The 23,683-nt window shown below is 52.3% G+C and overlaps 1 protein-coding gene and 1 long non-coding RNA gene across 21 annotated transcripts in view; one reads left to right on the top strand and one right to left on the bottom strand.

Moving 5' to 3' along the window:
- Positions 1-23,683, top strand: part of RBFOX1 (RNA binding fox-1 homolog 1) — a 2,206,955-nt gene that overhangs the window by 588,144 nt on the left and 1,595,128 nt on the right. For 2 of the 20 annotated variants that reach the window (XM_070063963.1, XM_070063961.1), the window contains exon 1: positions 20,420-20,549. The exons of the other annotated variants lie outside the window; for them this stretch is intronic. In XM_070063963.1, the coding sequence (XP_069920064.1) occupies positions 20,547-20,549 (3 nt within the window). In that variant the 5' untranslated portion in view covers positions 20,420-20,546. Of the gene's footprint in view, positions 1-20,419; positions 20,550-23,683 lie in introns of those variants that run through there. 20 annotated transcript variants of the gene reach the window in all.
- On the bottom strand, positions 15,923-20,111 carry LOC138846925 (uncharacterized). Its single transcript, XR_011384443.1, has 3 exons — positions 19,973-20,111; positions 18,259-18,355; positions 15,923-17,815 (listed from the first exon to the last, which is right to left on the bottom strand). It is a non-coding gene; the product is annotated as an uncharacterized lncRNA (long non-coding RNA).

Raw genomic sequence — 23,683 nt, 5'->3', positions numbered from 1 at the left:
CTCTTCACTCTGAAGCAGAGGAAAGAGCCATAGCTTTCCTGAGTCTGACTTGGACTAGGAACATGACGCCACGCAGGTGAGGCGAAGGTTGTCAGAACCTAGCCCTTAGCTAGGAGAGGCGGTAATGGCTGGATGATGTGAGGGTAGGAGGCACTGTGGGGACAGCCAGGATTTCACTGGAAGAGAAGGAGCCAAGTCCCAGGGGCCAGGTGAGGCTGAACAATGGTGGGACAGATAAAATTGGTTCCCACACACACCCGTCTGATGTCTCCCACTGTGTTTGAACCAGTACGAGGGTGAGGATTGTGCTGCTCTGCTCTGCTCAGTATTGTGTTCCAGCCCCTGGAACGGTGCCTGGAAATAGTTCCTTAAATATCTGTGGAGAACACGGCTAAGAGGAAGCCTGAGCAGGCGGACGGGTGAGCAGTTTGGTGGATGGCGAGATAGATGGCTGGACGGGTGGACGGGCGGAGTAGGCAGGTCGGTGGCTGGACGGTCGGTTGGTTGGATGTGTGAATATTTCATTGTTAATGGAAATATGATAGACTGCTCCTCTTGGTAAGAATCACAGTGAGTGCTCATCAGTTAGTGGGAGCGGTGCTTAACCAGCTGGACAGATGTCTGTGTGTGTCATGGAAACCATGTCATCAGGCCGGCGTCGCGTCTCACTTGGCTAATCCTCCATCTGCAGCACCGGCACACCGGGTTCTAGTCCCAGTCGGAGTGCCGGATTCTGTCCCGGTTGCCCCTCTTCCAGGCCAGCTCTCTGCTGTGGCCAGGGAGTGCAGTGGAGGATGGCCCAAGTGCTTGGGCCCTGCACCCCATGGGAGACCAGGATAAGTACCTGGCTCCTGCCATCGAATCAGCGCGGTGCACTGGCCGCAGTGGCCATTGGAGGGTGAACCAACGGTAAAGGAAGACCTTTCTCTCTGTCTCGCTCTCACTCTCCACTCTGCCTGTCAAAAAAAAAAAAAAAGAAAAAGAAAAAAAGAAAAAAAAGAAAAAAGAAAACCATGTCATCCACCAAAGTCTGCAGCCCCGAGCTGCTGACTGGATCCCAGGATTCTGAAAGTCTCGGGTGGGAGAAGGGTTCTGTGGGTTATCGTCTTCTTCCCAGGGTGCGAGTAAGAGGTGCGGGTGTGTAGAAGCCAGGGTGGTGGGGCTGAGGAAGCCACCATGAGATAGCATGTTTCCCACGTGCTTCCATGGGCTGTGCATGTGGTTCATCTTTAGGAATGTTGTTGGTGCGAGGCAAGTCCTCCCGAGCAGGAGGGGACTGAGACGGGCACTGGGTCACATCTGATTCGAGAGCCCGTGCTCTGTACCTGGCATTCCCCAAGATACATTTGTATGTCTTCCCAGATTCGCAAGGTGGGTTTACGAAGCTCCACAGACAGAATGAGCATTTCATGGTTTATCTTTGCTTAAATGTGCAGTGGAACAATACTAGGAGGATAGCAAAGATTTACTTTAAATTACACTAACAAAGACACAGGAGTTTTCAATTTTAAGAAAAAATTTTCAATGTGGGTTGTACAAGTATAGTGCAAAACTCGGTGGCACAAGAATGGCTTCAGTTTGGCAAGTGTTGCGCTCTGTCAAGCAAGCACCCACAGGAACTCAGAACTCCCCATTTGCTCTCTGAACCTCTACCCTTGCCTTGATGTTTGCTCCCTTCAGCATGAGCAAGTTATACTGCTCATCTATGTTCAGCCTGAGTTTGTCCTGTAGGTTTTCTTGCCATCATACATAAATGGGCTGTTTAGGGAGAACTTGGGGAGTTTCAAGATGGAGAAACAGGGGGGCAGTTAGCCTGCAGATGCATGTGTTGGGTAGCAGGACTCAGAGTCAGCATGAGACCACGTCACATTTTCAGCTCACTTTATCCCCCCTTGTAAAGATCCGTTTACTTTTTTGAAAGGCGGAGCTACACTTACAGAGATCTTCCATGCACTGGTCAGTCCCCAAATGGCCATACCAGCCTGGCCCAGGTGAAGCCAGGAACCTGGAACTCCATCTGGGTCTCCCGTGTGGGTGTCAGGAGCCCTTGTACTTGAGCCACCTTCTGCTGCTTGCCCAGGTGCATTGGCAGGGAGCTGGATTGGAAATGAAGTGGCTGGGACTCAAACCTGTGTCCGTGTGGGATGCTGACATCACAGGTGGTCTCGGTTCACTGAGTCACAACACAGTCTCCCATCCCCTTTCCTCTAAAATAGGACGTCTTCTCTGCCCGTGAGTTTGAATGAGAAGTTGGAGTATGTTGAGACAAGATAATGTAAGCTCACCCCGTGCCTGAAAGAGAGGGGCTCCCCTACGTTTCCCTGTTCATAGCATCTGGTAGGCGCTTAGCCAAGTGAATTCACCCATGCGGTGTTTTTAGGGTAGTGTCTGGCATGTCTTAAGCCCATGTCCATGTCTGCTGTGGTCTTTATCGTTTCTTTATTATTTCCAGGATAGTGATTTGACTGGGTTGCAGCAAGGGAAGTGGGAGAGCTTGGATTCTGGAATCCAGGCTGGGGGACTGTGTGTTCTGCGTCTTCCCTGTTGTAAGCCTCGTTTCCCTCCCAACCGCGTTCTGCCCTTCATCAGTAAGGTCCTGAGCTGCCTTTTAGATTAGCCTAGTGGGAGGCACCTGGATAAGAAACGGGAGGGAGAGAGAAAAAACGAGGTCAGGATGTTCGTTCTCTGGCTCCTCCCTGTGAGATTCCCGGTGCCCTTCACCTGAAGGCTGCCGCTCTTCCTCTCACAGCACCTGCCCCGACACTTCTCTGCCTGCAGGCTCTGGTTAAGTCCCTTCTCTAACTCTTTCCTCCCTGGGGGAGGATGATGGCTCTGGTGGTATCTAGTGCCATTCCCCTACACCTGCCATACCGCTGTTACCAGCGCCTTTTTTTTTTTTTAATTTTTTTGACAGGCAGAGTGGACAGTGAGAGAGGGAGACAGAGAGAAAGGTCTTCCTTTTCCGTTGGTTCACCCGCCAATGGCTGCTGCGGCCAGTGCACTATGCTGATCTGAAGCCAGGAGCCAGGTGCTTCCTCCTGGTCTCCCATGAGGGTGCAGGGCCCAAGCACTTGGGCCATTCTCCACTGCCTTCCCGGGCCACAGCAGAAAGCTGGCCTGGAAGAGGGGCAACTGGGACAGAATCCGGCACCCCGACTGGGACTAGAACCCTGTGTGCCGGCGCTGCAGGTGGAGGATTAGCCTATTGAGGCACGGCACTGGCCACCAGTGCCTTTTTTTTTTTTTTTTTTTGGACAGGCAGAGTGGACAGTGAGAGAGAGAGACGGAGAGAAAGGTCTTCCTTTTGCCGTTGGTTCACCCTCCAATGGCTGCCGCGGCCGGTGCGCTGCGGCCGGCACACCGCGCTGATCTGATGGCAAGAGCTAGGTACTTCTCCTGGTCTCCCATGGGGTGCAGGGCCCAAGCACTTGGGCCATCCTCCACTGCACCCCCGGGCCACAGCAGAGAGCTGGCCTGGAAGAGGGGCAACCGGGACAGAATCCGGCGCCCCGACTGGTACTAGAACCCGGTGTGCCGGCACTTCAGGCAGAGGATTAGCCTATTGAGCTGCTGCACCGGCCATCAGTGCCTTTTAAAATCCTCCAATTGCCCCAGTTTGAGAGCAGCAGGTCTTTTCCACTGGGATCCTGCCGCGTCAAATCCAGCCTCTCCCACTCCCTGGATTTGGGGCTTTGGCCACATCCCTACCCTCTTGCAGGTTCTGCATCTTCATCTGCACTTCGGCTGAGCCCGGGGCTCCAGTTCGGATGTGCCAGGACGTAGGCAGGGTATCAACAGAGCAGGCAGGCCTGCGCCCCACCTGGAGTCTCGTCTCGGTTCCCTCTGCACTCCCACAGGAAGGCAGGCCCAGGTGGCCTTATGCTCTGATTTTTCAAGAGCATCCAGAAATGCAAACTCTGTGTGAAGTCTCCTGATTTTGAAATGATGAAAACTAATTAAAACATTGATTTTAGAAAAAACCGAGCCAACCACAATCTGAGCTCAGGGCTTGAGAGGGCTGGAGCCAACACAGGGAGTGTGGCGTAGTGGTTAAGCACAGCTCTCGTAGTGCCACACCGGCTGCCACGTAGGAAGGCTGTGCTGCTTCCCCCCCGGGTGACCTTCAGGTTCTGCTTCCCTTCCTTGAGCCTCAGTCTGCTTATCTGTAAAGTGGGAGTAATGTTACCCCGCCGTCCACAGCTGTACGTGTATTAAAATAGTCAATGCAAAGGTGCTTCCAAAAATTGGAGGAAAATGGAATTTAAAGACACATATTGGCCGGCGCCGTGGCTCACTAGGCTAATCCTCCGCCTTGCGGCGCCGGCACACCGGGTTCTAGTCCCGGTTGGGGCACCGGATTCTGTCCTGGTTGCCCCTCTTCCAGGCCAGCTCTCTGCTGTGGCCAGGGAGTGCAGTGGAGGATGGCCCAAGTGCTTGGCCCTGCACCCCATGGGAGACCAGGAGAAGCACCTGGCTCCTGCCATCAAATCAGTGCGGTGCGCTGGCTGCAGTGCGCCAGCCGTGGCAGCCATTGGAGGGTGAACCAACGGCAAAGGAAGACCTTTCTCTCTGTCTCTCTCTCTCACTGTCCACTCTGCCTGTCAAAAAAAAAAAAAAAGACACATATTTTGGTACAAAGAATATGGGAACCCATGTATAATTTTTCATAATATGCATTTTTCATGAAATCTTTGAAAACCTTTCATGTGTATGGATTTCAAAAACAGTTTTGCCCCACATTGATGTTTTAAACAGTTTTTCATATAATTTTGTGTCATTTTAGGGAGACGGGTGGACAGAGATGCTCCATCCTCTGGTTCAGGCCTCAGATGCCCACAGCATTTGGGCTGGGCCAGGCTGACGCCACGAGGTAGAACCCAACCTGGGTTTATCACATGGGTGGCAGGGCCCAGGTGCTGGGGTCACCACACCTGCCGCATCTCAGGGAGCAGGAAGTGGGGTGAGATTAGAGCCGGGGCGCAAACCCGGGAACTGGGGTACGGAACGGGGGTGTCCCGGGGAGCATCTTCACTGCTGCCCCAGGTCTATCTTGTAGTCCCGTTTTTCCCACCCGTGTTTTGAAATGTGCTCGTGTGTGTAAGGACTTAGGAGACGGTACGTGGACGTGCCCCTTAAGTTTCTGTGACATAAAGTGCGTGAACAGGATGTGTGGGATTAACAGTTGGAGAAACTCCCCATATGTGGGAGCTTAAAGAGGGTTTCATGATCTGGGAACACATACATACATCCCTCCAGCTCCTCGTGTGTTCCTCAGTTCACACGAACTCTTCCAATAATGGAAGCTTTTCATTTCATTCCTCCCTGCAGAGTGTTCTGTTTAATGCCACTTGCCTTGAGATGGGGCTGACTTCGGAGGTCCTCGTCCCGGAGCACTGATCCTCGGCCCCGAGATTGCTCTAATAAGCTTTATTGACTCGGTGCACCTTGGAGTACTTTTTATTGACACGCAGCGTAAATCATTCCGTCTGACATTTGAATGTCCTTTCTGAGAAGCGTGTTAGACCTCACGTGGAATACGGAGCTCTGGGCATGGTGCATTCCTTAGCCAGGCGTGCAGTGCTGAGATGGAGACCTCACACGTACAGCCCTGAAGTTGGATGGGGAAAAAGCAACCTGAAGTTCTGTTCTGTCAGAAAAAGTGCTTGGGGTGCTGGAGACAAGGGGAGAGATGTGTGTTTCAATGAGCATGTGGCTGTTTCCTTCTTCGTTAGAAATTATGAAAAGCAAGGGGCCATTTAATGAAGGGGAAGTGGAGATGGTAATGGATTGGTAGAGAAAAATCACATGACCTCAGATCTGGAAGTTTAGGTTTTGTTCAGTTTTCTTCTTGGAAAGGGAAAAAAACACACCCCACGGCTGCAATTCTCTATTACAACAGCCACTTAGGGCACCATCAAGCCTTCCAGGAGGTTGGTTTCTTGGCCGATGTTTCATAAGCCCATGTGGACGCTCATTCCCTTTCTGGGTCTTTCTGCCAGTGTTTGTTGAGCATCTGCTATGGGCCAGGCACCTGCTAGAGCTGGGAGTGCATTGACACACGCAGTGGTGTCCAGCCCCATGAGCTCATGGTCTAGTTGGGAAGATACCAAATCGAGGACGGTAGCAGAAGGTCCTAAGTGTTGCAAGAGAGCAGGGCTTTTCCGCGTGGCCAGTGCCGACAGTCCGGGCTGGATCGCTTTTGTGGTGGGGCGCCTTGTGTTCTGCAGGAGGCTGGGCAGCATCCCTGTTCTCTCCTCCCTGGATGCCAGAAGCACTCTCTCTCCAGGCATGAGGACCAAAAATATCTGTAGGCGCTGCCAGATGTCCACTGAGGGACAGCACTGCCCCTGTTGCGAACTCTGCTTAAATACAGATCATTACTGAGTTTCCTGGGAAAGCAGCAGCTGCTTCATCTAGGCGGAGTTGGGTGTGTTTTTGAAAAAGCACGATGCCACGGGAGCTGGGTCTTGAATGTGGCTCAACAAACGATACGTGAGGAAGTTCAGCACTGCAGGCGGAAGGGAAGGAGCCGTGCGAGGAGCACAGACCGTAGAGCACAGTTGGCAAATCTTTGTGGGTGTGGCTAGGGAGGGAAGTTCGCATCAGTTCGTTGGAGTCTTGTGTGGGAGCAAGGAGGTCGGAACTGCATCGTGTGGGTAATAGAGAGACAATGAAGCCCTTCGTTTGATAAGTGACGCATTAATGTTTGCATTGCATCGCCTGAGTGTTTGACCACGCAGTATCCGAAACTCCCGGCTGGTAGCAGTGCCCCAGTTGGCTTTGAGCAAATCTCCTGTCTGCCGTTCTCAGACCGGGTGGTTCAGGGACTGTGAATCTGCACTGTGCTTCATGGGCCAGGCCCATCAGAGCGTGTGTCTCCCCGGTCAGTGGGAGGGCCCAACGATGGGTAAGTGGTAGCTGGGCCAGTGAGGGAGACCTCAGGAAATTTTCTGTTACTACCATGAAGATAGGGTACCTTTTTTTTTTCTGCTGGGGTTACTGATTTGGTGGAAAATTATATGTAAGCCTGCAGCTGTTGGAGGGAACGTTAATGCCATAATGGAAGGACATGGTGAGGCGGATACCAACACAGAAGACAGCAGAAGAGATGGAGAGAGAATGGTTCTCACTGTTTGGGCGTTGGGCTCCAGTCACCCCTGAAGCCCATGTGCTTTGAAATAATCACTCACATGTGCCCCTTAACTTAAACTAGTTTGAGTTGAGTTTCTATGACTTGAAACTGGAAGAGAGAGACCTGACACATACAGAGTTGGAAAAATGTTCTTGGAGAAGTAGAGAATGCATGTGGGCAGGGGAGGGTTTTCCACAGGGAGAGGAGCTAAGAGGCTGTTGTCAGTCAAGAGAGGATGAGGTGAGCAACGGGAAGGAAAGAAAAGGGAGGCGTGGAGGGGAAGTGAGTGGGTGACTTGAGACCTGCTGAGTCGTGTGCATGGCATGGGAGCTGTGCTGCCACACGGGTCCATCCTCTCCCCTGTCCCTGCTTCCATCCGGGATTAAATCTCACTTGAGCCAGTGTTTCTGGGTATGGGATGTGTGAGTCGGCCCCTACGACAGCCCTCAGGGATCCCTTCCTCCATGCCCCCGGTCTTAGGACATGCATCCTCAGATACCACTCGGAAGACTGGGTTGTCAAGACACTGCCTTCCTTCCTGGGTTCTCTCTCTCCTATCCTGTGGGAATCCAGCTGTTGTGTCATGAGCTGCCCAGTGCAGAGCCCACGAGACAGGGAGTGGAGGGCGGTCAGCAGCCAAAAGCCACCGAGGACCTGTGGGAGCTAATCCTTGCCCACTGGTGAGCGTGGACGTAGGTTTTTTTTTTTTTTTTTTGACAGGCAGAGTGGACAGTGAGAGAGAGAGACAGAGAGAAAGGTGTTCCTTTTTGCTGTTGGTTCACCCTCCAATGGCCACCGCAGCTGGCGCGCTGCAGCCGGCACATCGTGCTGATCCGAAGCCAGGAGCCAGGTGCTTCTCCTGGTCTCCCATGCGGGTACAGGGCCCAAGGACTTGGGCCATCCTACACTGCACTCCTGGGCCATAGCAGAAAGCTGGCCTGGAAGAGGGGCAACCGGGACAGAATCCAGTGCCCCGACCGGGACTAAAACCTCAAGGTGGAGGATTAGCCTATTGAGCCGCAGCACCAGCCGGTAGGTGGTTCTTTAGTGGAGTCTGAAGATAGAGCTGTGACGACAGCCAATGCTTTGATTCCTGTCCTACTAAAGGGCTCGGCACAGAGGCACCCGCCTGAGCCTTCCCCCTTCCTGGGCTGTTAGGCACTGTGGGATCACGTTCATTGTTTTTGAGTTGTTAAATTTTGGGCTACATACACTAACAAGAGCAAGAGACAACTAGTACACTGGAGTTCTGTTGGTATTGTATTTTACAAACATAGTAGGCACTCAGTAAGTACTTAAAAATGAGTGAGTAGATTGATTGTAAACAGCAGCTCCTCCCTAACAGTGGGGTGATGATGATGATGTTTTGAGCAGGAGATGGGGGATGGGAACTGAGGTGAGATGTTAAGGGCACAGAGCGCTTTGGGACCCAGCAGCCTGGGGTCGTATATGCCACCCACAGGAAGTGACTTCAGGGGAATGCGTGGAGGGTGGAGACTTGAAGAACTTCACTGAAGGAGGTCCAGGCAGAGAGGACAGACAGAGAGACAACGATGGGGCGGTCCAGGGGCAAGAAGGTGGTCAGGGGTGTGCTGTGTCCGAGTTCACAGGGAGTGGCCCGGCGATGGACCGATGGCAGCTGACGCCATGGAGTGGACTTGGTCGTGGACGAGGAATGAGCTCACCCACCAGCTTCAGTGAACTGACCTGCATGGGAAAGCCAGTCGATGGTACTCCAGCAGGTGGTGAGGCTGGAGGTGATGAACTAGGTCGCTGTTTGCAAAACTCTTGGTGGTCAGAAGCAAACTGGAACCAAGGGTGGGTTTAAGGCTGAAGAAGGGTTGAAGAAGGGTTGAACAGCGGCATAAGGCAGCTTTGAATGACGCTACCCTGACACTCAGGAGAGCTTGGGATGGAGCAGAAGGAAGGATTACGTGATGGAAAATGATCCCAGAAGAGGGGAGGATGGGGGCAGCGAGCACTCTGGCTGAGCGTTCAGCCTTGGCACTGAGGAGAGTGTTCACATAAGCACTGAGGTTTTGGTTCAACATCTGTCTTGCGCTGTTCTGTATTCTCTGTGAACTACTCCAGAAAGATGTGGCTGCTTTTATTGCCAAGTTGCTTAATTGCCTTACGGAATAATGGCAAGCCAGCCTGTGTTGGAGCCTCTGAACACTGAGAGAAAGCGGAGAAATCAAACAGACTGATGGCCTTTTCCTCGACAGTCCTCACGTGGCTTGCCCCTTCCTTTGCCGGTCTATTAATGGTCGCTGACATCCGTGAAATACTTTTTAGACTAAAAATAGAGGAGGAGGAAAGGAAATTCTACCTGATACTGTAGGGCAGTGATTCGAGCTTTCCTCCCCCCGACACACACACACCTTCTCTTGCGTCATAGCAGAACTTTTTGTGTGGCTGCCAGGTCCACAACATTCGAGGGGCATTGCTTCCTCTCTCTCTTTCTCTCTCTCTCTCACTCTCTCTCTCTCTCTCTCTCTCTCTCACAGCCACAACATTCGAGGGGCATTGCTGCTTCTTCTCTATCTCTCTCTCTCTTGCAGCCACAACATTCGAGGGGCATTGCTGCTGCTTCTCTCTCTCTCTCTCTTTCACACACACACACACAGGAAGAACACTTAGCAAAAAGATTCTCTCAGTTTGTGTCTCACCTAATACTGCCAATGCATCTTCATTTGCTTGTATTTGTCTTCATACCTTGAATCAGGTAGGCCTTGGACGGGACAGACCTGGTTCAGAAAAATTCGATTGCCTTTGCGTTGCATGCTGGAGCTTAGGACTTGATTTTCCTGAAGCCTGCTTTGTTAATGCTTCCTAATGCGTCATGTTACTATTCCGTAGTCCTCGTTATGGCTCCAGCAACTTCGAAGCAGCACTTGGTGAGTGTTCCTATGGGCTGCCTGCAAAACACCTGTAGATTGTAATACATTCGTGGTGCACAATCAGCGCTTCAGATTGCCACTCACAATTACCACCTTTCTGTGAGTCTCAGAGCACAGCAAGCAACTGCGTTTTCAAGAAGGCAAACATCCAGGCACAAAGCCCTCAGATCTTAAAAATATGTTAAACTCCCACCTGCAACCCTGTCTACAAGCTACTCTCCTGTCAGACGAAGTACCCAGTCCACATCAGGTACTTAGAACATGCCAGAAGAATGTGTGTATGTGTGTGTGAGTGTGTGTGTGTGTGTGAAAATACAGGTTCTCTTTCTCATCTCAGACTTCCTGAATCAGAACACATAGGGTGGGACCCGGGATCTGGGTGTCCGTGAGCGTTACCAGTGGCTCCTTTACCAACTGCAGCTTGGCAACCACAGGGTGTTCAGTGCGTGGAGCCTGACAGCTATTGAGAGAAGCTGGTGTTCCCATTCCCGCAGCGTGACTGACCCGCACAGCCAGCGTGCTCCCTTCTCTCTGCATCGGGATGCGAGAATACAGAGGACAGTGCACCATCGCCCGCCTCTGGGCCTCGTCCCTACGTGTTTACCACTAAAACGTATGGATCTGGCCTTCCCAGGGCCAGCCCATGGACGTCCTTGCCTGCCAACTCTTCCTGACCACTGGGTTCCACTCTACCCATGCCTATGGAGGGCATGGGATTATCAGTCCCCACCCACACCCACACACCACAAGCCCTCGACCAGTGGTGGATGGCAGGTGGTCCATGAGCAGCCGATCTCCATTGGCCTCTGGGTGGGTAACTCTAGGGGACAGGCTCCATGCAGCTCCCTGAATTGTTGAGTAAAAATGATCTGCAGCTGCTCATACTGGTTATTTGCTCAATAACAACTTTGTTCTGACTTCTGTCCTTTCCCCAGTACCTGGCCATTGGGACGCTGTTTCCCGAGTTCACTACTTGGTCTCAAATATTTGGGTGAGTGTCTGGCCCTGCAGAAGTCAGAGGGCATCTGTGGATTAATGAGCAGAATGTATGTTTAAGACTTACTTCAGGCCGGCGCCGAGGCTCACTAGGCTATCCTCTGCCTTGCGGCACCGGCACACTGGGCTGTAGTCCCGGTCGGGGCGCCAGATTCTGTCCCGGTTGCCCCTCTTCCAGACCAGCTCTCTGCTGTGGCCAGGGAGTGCAGTGGAGGATGGCCCAGGTGCTTGGGCACTTCACCCCATGGGAGACCAGGAGGATGCACCTGGCTCCTGCCTTCGGATCAGCGTGGTGCGCCGGCCGCGGTGGCCATTGGAGGGTGAACCAACGGCAAAGGAAGACCTTTCTCTCTGTCTCTCTCTCACTGTCCACTCTGCCTGTCAAAAAAAAAAAAAAAAAAAAAAAAAGACTTACTTCATTTATTTGAAAGGAAGAGTGAGAGAAACAGAGAGATCTTGCATCCACTCAGTCACTCCCCAAGTGGCCACAGTGGCCAGGGCTGGGTCAGTCCAAAGCAAGGAGCCGGGAACTCCACCTGGATCTTCCACAGGGGTGGCAGTGGCCCAAGCACTTGGGCCATCTTCAGCTGCCTTCCCAGGTGCGTTAGCAGGGAGCCAGAGTGGAAGAAGGCGCTCTACTATGGGATGTCACACATCATAGGTGGCCGATTAACTCACACTGCCAGGCCTGAACAGTCTCTTGAGCTCATCTCAAAGTAGTGGGGTGGATAACTGTCAGAGCGGCTTGGGGCTGATGGAAAGACGCTTCATGGGAGATCATTCCTGAGAGACTAGATGCCAGAGGTGTGTCCGTTAGGAGTTGTTGTTCGACTCCTCTTACCCCGAATTTGAGCCGGGTACTGGTCTTACCTCGGGTTATCTACTACATGGTTTAAAAAAAAAAACTCAGTGATTTATTTTTGTTCAGATACCTCTTAATTGAAATGTAAGGAATAAGCGGAGGGCATTGTAAGGCGTGCCGTGAACATGATTTACAGATACTTTGCTTCCCAGAGCATCAACAGTCTACCAGTAACCATTACAGATGCATAATCTTCCTTGTATGGTTCCATATTTCATCCTAAATGGCTTAAATATCTTTACTTATCCATTGGTGATGAAATGACGGGAACTTAAAATAACTGCATCGGAAAAAATCGATTGTCAATATTCTGTGCTGCTAATACATGGAGCATTTTCCCCCCTGAGGTGTTTGTACATTAAGGCAGAACTATTTATGTTCTGATTATAAATTCATTAACTATTTACACCTCATTGACTTTCACTTTTTTTGTTTCCTTGAGAAGTCTTATTTGTAACCTTCATGGCTGACTTTTGTTGGGACTATTTAAAGTGGAATTTATGTTTTATAACAATGATTTCTTCTAGGACATTTGAATATTTACATCATCGCTGGTATCTCAGTGGCCTTTGGATCCCCTGTATATAAGGACGGGTTTTGGAGGGGGCTGCGGCTTGCCACGCTGCCATCCCATGTCAGAGTGCCTGAATTAGGAGTACTGGCTCGCTCTGCTGCTTATTCGTTCCTATCGGCGTACCTGGGAAGGCAGTAGAAGATGGTCCAAACACTTCGTTCTCTGCCATCCATATGGGAGACCTGGACAGAGCTCCTGGCTTTGGCCTGGCCCAGCCCTGGCTGTTTTGGCCATTTGGGGAGTGAACCATGGATGGAAGGTCTCTCTCTCTTTCTCTCTTTCTCTCACTCTGCCTTTCAAATAACAAGTAATTAAAAAAAAAAATAACAGGTTGTGCAGTTGCAATAGTTCTGATAGAAGACTACTAAGCTTTTTTAAATTTTTAAAAATATTTTATTTGAGAGGTAGAGTTACAGACAGAGAGAGGGAGAGACAGAGAAAAAGGTCTTCCATCCGTTGGTTCACTCCCAAAATGGCTGCAACATTTGGGGAGCTGGGCTTATCTGAAGCCAGGAGCTTCTTCCGTATCTCCCACGTGGGAGCACTGGGGGCCCAAGGACCTGGGCCATCTTCTGCTGCTTTTCCAGGCCACAGCAGAGAGCTGGGTCAGAAGAGGAGCAGGTGGGACTTGAACCGGCGCCCCTATGGGATACCAGCACAGCAGGTGGAGGCTTAGGCTACTGCGCCACAGCATCAGCCCCAACTACTAAGCATTTAAAAAGGAATTCTCAAGCTAACTAAGCCTGTAAGCTTTGAAAATTTTCTTTGTTTCTCCGAGCCTCAGATTCCTTATCTGTAAGACGAGAGTAGCAGTGCAGATCTTCTCTGGAGTTGTGTGTTCCTCAGGCTGCACACAGTCAGCCCTCAGTAGCGTTCTTGTTTTCCTCTTCCGAGCAAGTCCACGGGGGCATGTGATGGCGTCTTATTCCTTACCCAGCAGGAGAGGAAAGCGGACTTCTCGCTCCCGGTTTGCTGTTCCGTAGTGAATGAGGACAGCTGACAAACGTTCAGGTTCTGATTGCTCTTACTTCCAGAGCAGGAAAAGCACTCTGTGATCAGCTCTGGATGAACAGGGATGGGAGTGTGTTGGTGTGTTCATTGTTGGCCAGCAGTGTGGCTTTGGCTGGAGCACTTAGGTCAAGGACATCATCTCCAAAACAGATGGGTGACCTTTTCCCAGAGCAGATGACTTGGAGTCTGTAGTGGGTCCCCCACCACTCACCTACAAGGAGAACGAACCGTGCATGGGAGTGGGAGGCACTGCAGTGTTCACTGTGTTCATAGGGACCCTTGTTGTCCCAGGTACATTATCGTCACCCTTGTCCTCACGGTCGTCACCCCCTACCCCATTTTACATACAGGAGCGTGAAGGGCGGGTGGTGTTCAACATCTCCTCCTTAGCTCACATTGCCACTAAGGCAGGCTGTCTTACTCAAGAATTTCATCTGCTTATCTCTCGATGCTGGATGATGATAGCATGTTGGTTTAAAGTATACTAAATGGCACGTCAAGTAGCCTTCCCTGCATCAAAGACAGAGCTTACTGTCTACTTAAAGGGCAAGCATTTAAGAATGTTTGCTTGATTCTAGTCAAGCTCAATTTATTTGTTTCTGGAATGCTTTTTATATAAGCTGTCTCTCAGAACCCCGTGCTCCCCCTTCTATCTGTCTTACTCCACTTGCACAGACAAGGAATCCCTGCTCTTGGGAGGATAAATTGATGACCTGGTTCTCAGCCTGCCTACATGGAGGAGGGGTGAACAGTGAGGCATGATGTATCCTGAGTCACGCCTCATCAACTCAGCGTGACTCAGCTTGTGTCTGCCAGATGGCCATGGTCACGTCACGGAGTTTCCTCTGCCTCTTTTTTTAAAAAAAGATTTATTATTTTTTTTTTGAAAGTCAGAGTTACACAGAGAGAGGAGAGGTAGAGAGAGAGAGAAAGAGAGAGAGAGGAAGGGAGGGAGAGAGAGGAAGGGAGGGAGAGAGAGGGAGGGAGGTCTTCCATCCGATGGTTCACTCCCCAGTTGGCTGCAATGGCCTGAGCTGTGCCGATCCAAAGCCAGGAGCCGGGAGCTTCTTCCCAGTCTCCCAAGAGGGTGCAGAGGCCCAAGGACTTGGGCCATCTTCTACTGCTTTCCCAGGCCATAGCAGAGAGCTGGATCGGAAGTGGAGTAGCCGAGTTTCGATCTGGTGCCCATGTGGGATGCTGGCACTGCAGGTGGCGGCTTTACCCGCTTCGCCACAGCGCCAGCCCCTCCTCTGCCTCTTAAACGTGGCTGCCCTTCAACAGGAAAGCACATCCTGATTGGACTTAGAGCTGGAGTTGTCTAGAGACCAACCACTTAGGAGCTTGCGTAGTGAATGCCGTGTGCTGCTGCTTGTTTTTCTTACTGGCCTTGGTGTCCTCCATGTTGCTCTTTTATTACCATTGCTCTTTTCTTTATCGTTTTTATTTAGTGTTGCACAGGCAGGATGGGAGAAGGGTCGAGTCCAGAGTGAGGAGGGGAAGTTCTCATGGTCAGTGTTTCAGACGCATTTTAGAACAGAGCGTGAACGCATGTGTCATTTCAGAGAGGAGGAACTCATTCGTACACTGGAGAGCTCATTATTAAATGGCTTGGTTAATATCAAATCCCTGAACTCCATGATAGATGGTGAGTTAGTTCAGCCAATCAATAACTAAATATCGAATATCTGCCATGTGCCCGGAGACTGAATGGGGAGTGGAGAACTCAAGGCGTAGTCCATCCCCTGGGGGCCTCAGCCTGTTTTAATGAGCTTGTTAGTTGACCCAGATGGTGATAAAGCTTTCAGGTAAGCCTGAGGGTGAGAACTCTGGGGCAGGAGAGGTCTGATGTAATGCTAGCATCGTGCAAAAGAGTTCACTGAATCCAGAGTTGTCGGTGAACCGAGCTGAGCACAGCGCCCTCTGTTCTGTGGCTCAAGAGGGGCCTTGCAGGGGTGGAAGGAAGGATGCCTGGCTCTGAGGATGCTTTCTTTTCCCATCCTTCTCCTGTCTCAGAGATCGCTGATCATCCCAAAAATTCTAGTGTGTTTGGGAGCAGTCTCCCACCCTGGAATTCACAAGACTAAATTCTGATCACCTGGAAAATTCCTTCCTTCCTTCCTTTTTTTTTTTTTTTTTTTTGACAGGCAGAGTGGACAGTGAGAGAGAGAGAGAGAGAAAGGTCTTCGTTCCGTTGGTTCACCCCCAAAATGGCTGCTACGGCCGGCGCACTGTGCTGATCCGAAGCCAGGAGCCAGGTGCTTCCTCCTGGTCTCCTATGCGGGTGCAGGGGCCCAAGCACTTGGGCCATCCTCCACTGTCTTCCCGGGCCACAGCAGAGAGCTGGACTAGAAGAGGAGCAACCAGGACAGAACCCAGTGCCCCCAACGGAGACTAGAACCCGGGGTGCCGGCGCTGCAGGTGGAGGATTAGCCTATTGAGCCACGGCACCGGCCCCATTGTTCTCTTATATTTAAGAAATTTTCCATGGCCGGTGCCGTGGCTCAATTTTGGGGGGTGAACCAACGGAACAAAGACCTTTCTCTCTGTCTCTCTCTCTCTCACTGTCTCTCTCTCAGTTTCTCTCTGTCTCTCTCTCTCACTGTCCACTCTGCCTGTCCAAAAAAAAAAAAAAAAAAGATCAATGGGACAAGGTGGTCTCTGAAACACGTGATGTGGGATGTTGGCCACGGAGGCAGTGGTGGTGATGGATCTGGAGGAGCCCGGGTTCGATGCAGTCAGAGACCCTTACTGCCTGTGGAAAAGCAGATATGCCTTACGATTCCATTCAGTGCCTTAGGACAGCTTCCTCAGCCTGTGTGTTGAGCTTTCTCATCTATTGTCTTATGCCCCATGCCACCTGCCAGGCCTTTGAAGTTCATGTGTTGATTTATATTGAACAGATTGGCTGTTCCTTGCAGGAACTATGTTGCTTGCTTCAGGCTCTCTCACAAGCTGTGTTCTCCAGTCATGTGCACACCTCATTGCCTAATTCCTGTTTATCTTCTCTGCTTGGCAGTGTCTGCCTCAGCCAGCTTTGTGTGACCGTCCACCTCTCCACACGTCTGGCTGTGTGCGCCCATTTGGTTTTAGCCAAATTGTTCATAACTGTTGCCACCGCTTATTGATGTTCGTGCTTGTCCTGTGAGACTACATGATTTCTGATCTGAGATCTGTCTCATTTATCTAGTAAGTGGACTTTGTGGGGGGCTAACCTCAAGGTAGGTTCTTGTTGGATGACTGAGAAAAGGAGAGACTAAATGATGTCACAGCCCAGCCCGAAGTGGTGAGCCCATTTAGACAGCAGTGTTCTGCTGGGCAGGAAGAAGCAGTCACTGCGTGTTGATGGAACTTTTTATGTGGCTGGCTATTTACTGGACTACAGGTGCGGGTTAATGGAAGACAACAACATTTACAATAGGCTGGCAGTAGTGATGTGATAACATGCAGTATACAGTAGAGAAGCTCCAAAGAGGGGTGTGTGTGTGTGTGTGTGTGTGTGTGTGAGTGGGTGGTAGGAATTGTCAGGGAGAAAATGATGTCTAAATGGAGTTCTAACAGAGAAGTAGAAGCTATCCAGGAAGAGAGAGTCTGTAGGTGTATTTCAGCTTGGAGGAACAGCAGATGCTTCATCTCATCTGGAGAAACAGTCGAGAACCATAGGAAGATTCCCAGTTTGAAACAGAGGTCATGGAATTTCTAAGGTAGATAACCTGTCCGCAAGGGTGAGGCTCCCAAGTCCCTCTGGTGTACCAGCGTCTCGCAAGGCATCTGCTTCTATCACAAATGGCAAAGTACTTTTCATGTCCAGTAGGCGGAGCCAAAGTCTCCATTGTTCTTTTTAACCTCCTCCATGTGACTTGTCCCTGGGATGTCCTGGGAGCTGTCTATTTCAGCACCTCTCATGACAATGCAATGGCTGCACATGCAGAAATGACGGAAACACTCTACCTGCAACGGGAAGGGTCCCTGGGAGGAATGAGTGCCTGCCCAGCGAGCAGCACAGCAGTGTGCCATACTGATCTTTGCTCTGATTTTGTTTTAAACTGTAATGGATGTCTCCCTTACTCATTTTAAGCTTCCTTAAGCCACGTAGCAACACAGATGCCAGTGAGTCATGGCTGGCACTCACTGCTGATCTGTCTACGCCCGTTTCTACTTGCACATAAGTAAATCAGAACAGATTCAAGCTGACCTTGATTTTCAGATAGTTGAACAGGTTTTATTTCATTTCCAATGGTAAAATATATATTAAAAACAATAAAAGGGCTCAGTGATTCCCCATTTTAACGAAACAACAGCCAGCGTTTCTGCTTTGAATGATGGAATTCATTTCTTCCCTTCTGGAATAAAAATGAGGGAGTATAGAAGAAAGCAATTCCTGTTGGTGAATTTGCACAAAACATTATATTTCAGCTGAACTTCCCATTAACTGCCATTTATTTCTTCTCTCATTATTGATAATTTGCTTTTAAATTGAGACTACCTCTTTTACAACCCATCTCATCTCCCTGCACCGCTAGACAATTACATTTAAATTCGGTGGCTTTCCCATTGTAAACAGTTTCTGGGGGGGAATGATGATGATGTTACTAACCCAGATTTATGGCTCCATTGTGCTGTCACTGGAGGAGAAGAGACTAGTATACAGAAATAAAAAGTTGTTTACATACGCATCTATTATTACCAAAGAGAGTCCTGTGGAAGCCAATGGGAAAAAACAACCCAAATTGCAAAATCACTGGAGCCAGTGATAGAGATGTCTGTCTCGATTTTGCAAACTTACTTTCTCAAATGATGAGCAAAGATCGCGTGGCTGGGCGAAGTTCTAGTTCTGGGCGAAGTTCTAGTTCTAGGCAGGGGCTTCCTTCCTTGGTTTTATTCTGACAAGGAAAGAAATCTTAGTGTGATAGGACTGAAAAGAAACTCCTGTCGAATCTGCTGTTATCTGAGGCACTGGGAAAGTGGAGACAACCTCAAAAAAGCCTGTGGAAAATGGAATTAAGAGAGAAGTTTATTTTTGTGCAAGAGATACTTGAAATCCACGAATACCAGTGATCTTCAAAACTTCATGTAAAGTGGGTGTTATGCAGAAACCATGGGTGGATCTCAAAATGTATTTCACACCACAATAAATGTGTCACTGAGCTTTCCTTGAACTTTTGGAAGTACCTGCATTTTCTTGGCATGAAGGGACACCCATGACGTGGTCCCTACTTTGGAAATCTTACAGCTCAGCTTGGAAGAGAAGTACAGAAACTGCCTGCAGGATGGGAAAGTGAGCATGAGCCCCAGATGCCGCCACCCCGATTGGAATCTAACCTGTGCCGCGGGAGGCAGGGTGGTACACGTGGGAGTTGGAAACCTTCAGGGGTGGTGCCTGACTCCTTGCTAATGACATGACCTGGAGCTGGTCTGCACTCACTAGACCTTACTTTGTTTTCATTGTACAGCAGAATCACTTGGAATGTTTGCTCAGAAGAAGGGGGGTGGGGCAAAAAAGAGGCTGGGTTAGGGCACCTAGGGTGGGGCTGAGGAGAGGAGAGATGGTCCCAGGGCCTCATCCATCCTCCCATTTCTGGGCGGTGGAATGGAGAAACCACCAGCGTCAGATCCATGCAGCAGTGTAAAGGCATAATCAGTGCCTGAAGCGACCCTGTGTCTTAGGGAGCCACGGCTCCTGGCTCTGAGGACATGGCAAAGAGAACGATGGTCAGGCCCCATACAGGGGTGGCACTTGGGGCCGGACCTGGCGCCCTGCAGGAACGCTGTGCAGGGGAGCCCCTCATTGCTCCCATCCCCTGCCCCGCCCAACCCTGGGCTGGGTCTGGCTAACTTTTGATCTCTTGTAGGACTTGAACTCTGCCAACGTTTGGGATTTGAAAATGAGTCAGAAAACTTGCCCAGAGCAGAAGTCTGTGGGGCAAGGAGCTGCCTGTGCACTGAGCGTGCCTGCAGGGGGTCGGGATGCCAGCAGGTGCAGGTGCACAGGGACTGAGCCCTGTGGGGACCATGGGGACTTACTCTCTGCAGAGAGAGCACTTCTGGACCTGGCATCCAACTTTGACCCTGTTTGCCCTCAGCGGAGCTACCTGACGCCGGGGCTGCGTGTCCGCCGCCGCCCAGCAGGGATCCAGGGCTGCACGCGTGACCGCGGTGGTGCTGGCCAGGGAGGGGGAGGGGGCGCTCCCGCGAGCCCCGGATTATTTTTGGCTCGGCAGCCGGGGCTGCTCTCTGCCTGTCGCGCGCACACATACACACACACACACACACACAGGCGCACACACACGCCCGTGCGCGCACACGCGCACACACAGGCACACGTTTCCTTGCGCGCTCTCCTTTGTTTATTTTCTAATCTGTATTTTTGTTGGAAGATCTCCCCCGCGCGGTCTCCCGCCCACCCACGAGCTCTCCCGTGGGGCTTCCTCGGTGCAGCCGCTCCTCCCCACCGCCCCAGCCCCCTCCAGGTCTCCCCGGACGCGGGGTTTGAAGGTCACCTCCTTTCCCGTCCCCCTGTGAGCCGAGCCGCCTCCTCCAGCTGGAGCCGGTGGTGCTGTCTGCGCTGCCCTGAAGTGGTTCTCGCCGAGCCAGCAGCCGCGGACAGAGCCCGGGGTCCGCGCAGGGTGGGGAAACCCGAACTCGCGGCAGGGAATCCCTCCCCCTTCGCCCCGGCCCGGGCTGCACCCGCCTTGGGGTGAGGACGCTCCGCCAGCCCCGGGAGCGGCAGAGGCAGCAGCGGCCACCGGACCCACGCGTGCGCCTCCTCCGGGGCGGTGGAGGGAAGGAGGGAATCGCGCACCCGCGTCTGGAGGGCACAGCCGCGCGCCCCGCCCCGGCGTCCAGAGCCAGAGAACTCGGAGCCTCCAGCACAGGCAGAGCGATCGAGAACTGACCGCGCACCCGGGGCTGGAAAAACCTGCGCTGGGGCCGCGTTCCCAGTGGGCATCAAGGCCCCCACGCTGTCCGGACCCTCGCGGTGCCCAGGCGGGGGCACCAGGGTGGGGCCGACCTGCCCACGAAGTTGCTGACGGCGTGCAAGAAGCCAGCGTCCTGTTTCGCCTCCTCCAGTTAATGGTGAGCGTGGCCTGGGGGGTCCAGAGAGCGCTGGGGGTCGGGGGCTGAGGAGAAGCCACCACGACCGCCGCCCCGCTCAAGTTCTAGGTAAGTCCAGGCGGAGTGATCCTGTCCGCGCCCCACCCCCCACCCCCACCCCCGGTACTGGCCCTGAGGCTCCCTCCTTGGGGAGGACTGGATTCCTCAGAGCTGGCCTTCTTTCAGCGCCAAGTCTGGGCTCTGGACACGAACTTTTCCTGTGCCCGTGGACCTGTCTTGGGGCGCAGCCCCCTCCAGCCGAGACCTTGGGCCCCCGCCTCCTGCGCTTGGCTTCCTTGCGCACGTCCTTCCTTGCCCCAGAGCGAGCGCAGGGGTTGCCTGGCCGCTGTCCTCCCGGGAGCCAGTCCCAGGCGCATAAGCTGCAGGAGGCTGCCTGCGCACTTGGGTCAGTGTCCCCGGCCCACGGGAAGCTCGTATTCGGCTCGCCCCCCGCCTGTCCCCCCCACCCCCACCCCCTAGTCGCTGCCTCCTCAGAGGCCTTTTGGAGGTCTGAGGGAGGAGGCAGCTAGAGGCTGGGAGGGCGTCTGGATGCGTGCTGCCCGTCCGCCCGCCATCCCCCCCTCCCCACTGTGGGAGGCAGGAAGAGGAGGCTTGGTGGAGGGAGAACAGCTGTGTGTATTGGCGCCCAGAGATCCTGCACGCGACCCCCCAGGGTAGGGATCAGTCTGGAAACTCAAGAGCTGCGACTCCTGCCGGCCCCTGGTTCCTTGGGTGTCTCTGAGCAGCGTCACCTGGGGGAGCAGACGCAGGGCAGGGGTCTCAGTTTTCCGGGATGTGTGGGAGCCCTTATCTGCTCCAGGCTCCTGGTTGTCCGGGGATCCTGGCAAGGATGGCACTACCAGGGCAGGTCCTCACCTCCCTGCGCTACCCGTGGGTGGACTTGGCTCCTCTGAGGCACCGGCTTGAGGGACCAGGTGTCACACAGAGCCCAGAAGCTTTCTGCGTGGACAGGGAGGGCGAGAACTGGATCCTGCCCTGCTCCTGGGCTGCCAACTCCATTTTCTGCTGTCAGAGAACGGGGTGGGGGGGTGCTCAGCTCCTGGGGGCCCAGAGCTGGGTGCACCTGCTCATCCAAGACCATCTCAAACAGGGCTGCTCATAGCTTGGGGATCTCAGGAGGCATCTGGGAAATTGGCACCTGACGGTGGGTCTCTCAGTGGAACTTGGAAAGAGTGGGGGCCGTATGGTGGAATAGCTTTGCTTGAGCTGAACACAATACATCATAACTTGGGTTTTCCTTTATATTCATGTTTGTGTCTTGAAGTCCAGCACACAGAGAGGCCTGGCTGTGTCCCCACAAGTTTAGGACACAGCACAAGCCCCGCGCCCCTGTCCTGGTCCCCTGTCCCTGTCCCAGTTCGTTCATCCTCCACTTACCATTTATCTTTGTTGCAAGAGGAAGGGAAAAAAGGAACATGAGAGAGTTGGAGCCTTTGAATTTTTCAGTGACCACAGAGGGCACCGCTACCAGCAGATTTATTTTTGGATAAGATCTTTTTTTTTCTTCGGAGGCAAAGCACTTGGGGCCCGGGCAGGTAAAAATAGTGGTGGCACAGGGGGCTGCCTCCCTGCCCCCTTGCTTTTCCTCTGAGCGCCTAGATCCCTGTGAATACCATGGGTTTCCCCTAAGTAAGCTTAGGGTTGCGTAGGCTTAGGACGAGAAGGACACGAGTCCTCGGAACAGGTGGTGCCTTGCGATCCAGAGGCTGAGGCTTTGTGGCAGAGAAGAGCAGGGGCTCTGGGCTGTGTCAGCTGCTGGCCGTGTATCCTTGGGCCACTTGCTTAATCATCTTTGTGCCTCTGTTTGTTCCCCTGTGAAATGAGGGTTTTTGTCCTTGGGCTTTCCGTGAGAACTGAGTACAGCAATAAGCAGTTGGAGCAGGGTCCGGCACAGGGTGAGCGCTTGCATTGTGTTAGTTTTCTTTCCTAAGTAGAAGGCTCCTTATCCATCAGCCTGTGACACCAGCAGTATAGGAGAGGTAGGAGCTTGCTCTCTGCACACACTTTTTTTTTTAAGAGATGAAGACTTGCATGTGGAAGCGGAAAGGGAGTGACAGGTTACTTGACAGAAGCCTCAAGCCCTCCAAGCTGAAGCTGCCAGACCTCTGCTACCTGCTCTCCGGTTCTCAGGAGCATCAGGGCCAAGCTGCCCACTGGCGGGTGGACGTCAGTTGGTGAAGTCTGGCTTCCTGTCCTTCCTGACACGACTTGCCCCGAAGTTCAGTTCTTAGAGCAGGTGCACATTTCTTCTCGTTCACAGGAAAGCCTTTTTTTTTTTTTCCCAGATGGGCCTCCTAGGATGGTAGCATTGCCTTAGTCAACCTTGTTCACTAATTGTAAAGTCATTCTCTAACACACGCAATGTGTGGAGAACATGGGGTTTACATAAGATTTCGAATGGCCCTGTCTGTCCTGTATGCTCTGCTTTGCTCACGCCAGTCGCCATGTTTCATGAGACTCTTTGTGGCCTTACTTATCTGCATGTGCTGTGAACTGTGGTCATGGAATGCCCGCAAAAACACCCCATGCGTATGCCTGAGCGTTTTGATCAAGGTTGCCATCACTGTCGTAACGGTTTTGTCTCGACGAGCACACAACAGGCCCACATTCTTCACAGGTATCTAAGTGTCCATACGATGGCCGTGGCGACAGGCCCTGTCCAGCAGCTCACTCACACGGTGTCTGGGATCAGAGAGAAGGGCAGCTCCCAGGTTCTGGGGAGATGGCAGGGGCGGGGCCTGCGACCTGCTAATCCACAGGTGTGGGGCCGCCACGATGCCGGAGGGAGTCCGGCTCTTTCTGTAACACAGTCGACATCACGCCGTGGCCGGAGCTTCCCCCTCGGAAGCCAAGGTGAAACCTGGGTCTGAGCAGGCGTCCCCTGCTGGTAGTGACGCGTCCCGCCCCATGGATGCGGGTTTCTTTGTGTGTGTTTTTTTTTTTTTTTAACCTCCTGCTCTGAGATCCAAGCACAGGTTTTGAAGATGCTCCTGTCCCTGATGACTTTTCTTTTTACATAAATAGGTTTGACCCTTTCAGCCAAAGCCACATCAAAGCATTTGGTTTTATTCAGGTCCTCACGGGTCACATTTTTT

This window comes from Oryctolagus cuniculus, chromosome 19 (assembly GCF_964237555.1).
Source record: "Oryctolagus cuniculus chromosome 19, mOryCun1.1, whole genome shotgun sequence".
In the NCBI taxonomy this organism is placed as follows: Eukaryota; Metazoa; Chordata; class Mammalia; order Lagomorpha; family Leporidae; genus Oryctolagus; species Oryctolagus cuniculus.
Note: the sequence above shows the minus strand (reverse complement) of the source record. Positions and strands in the feature narration are given on the sequence as shown.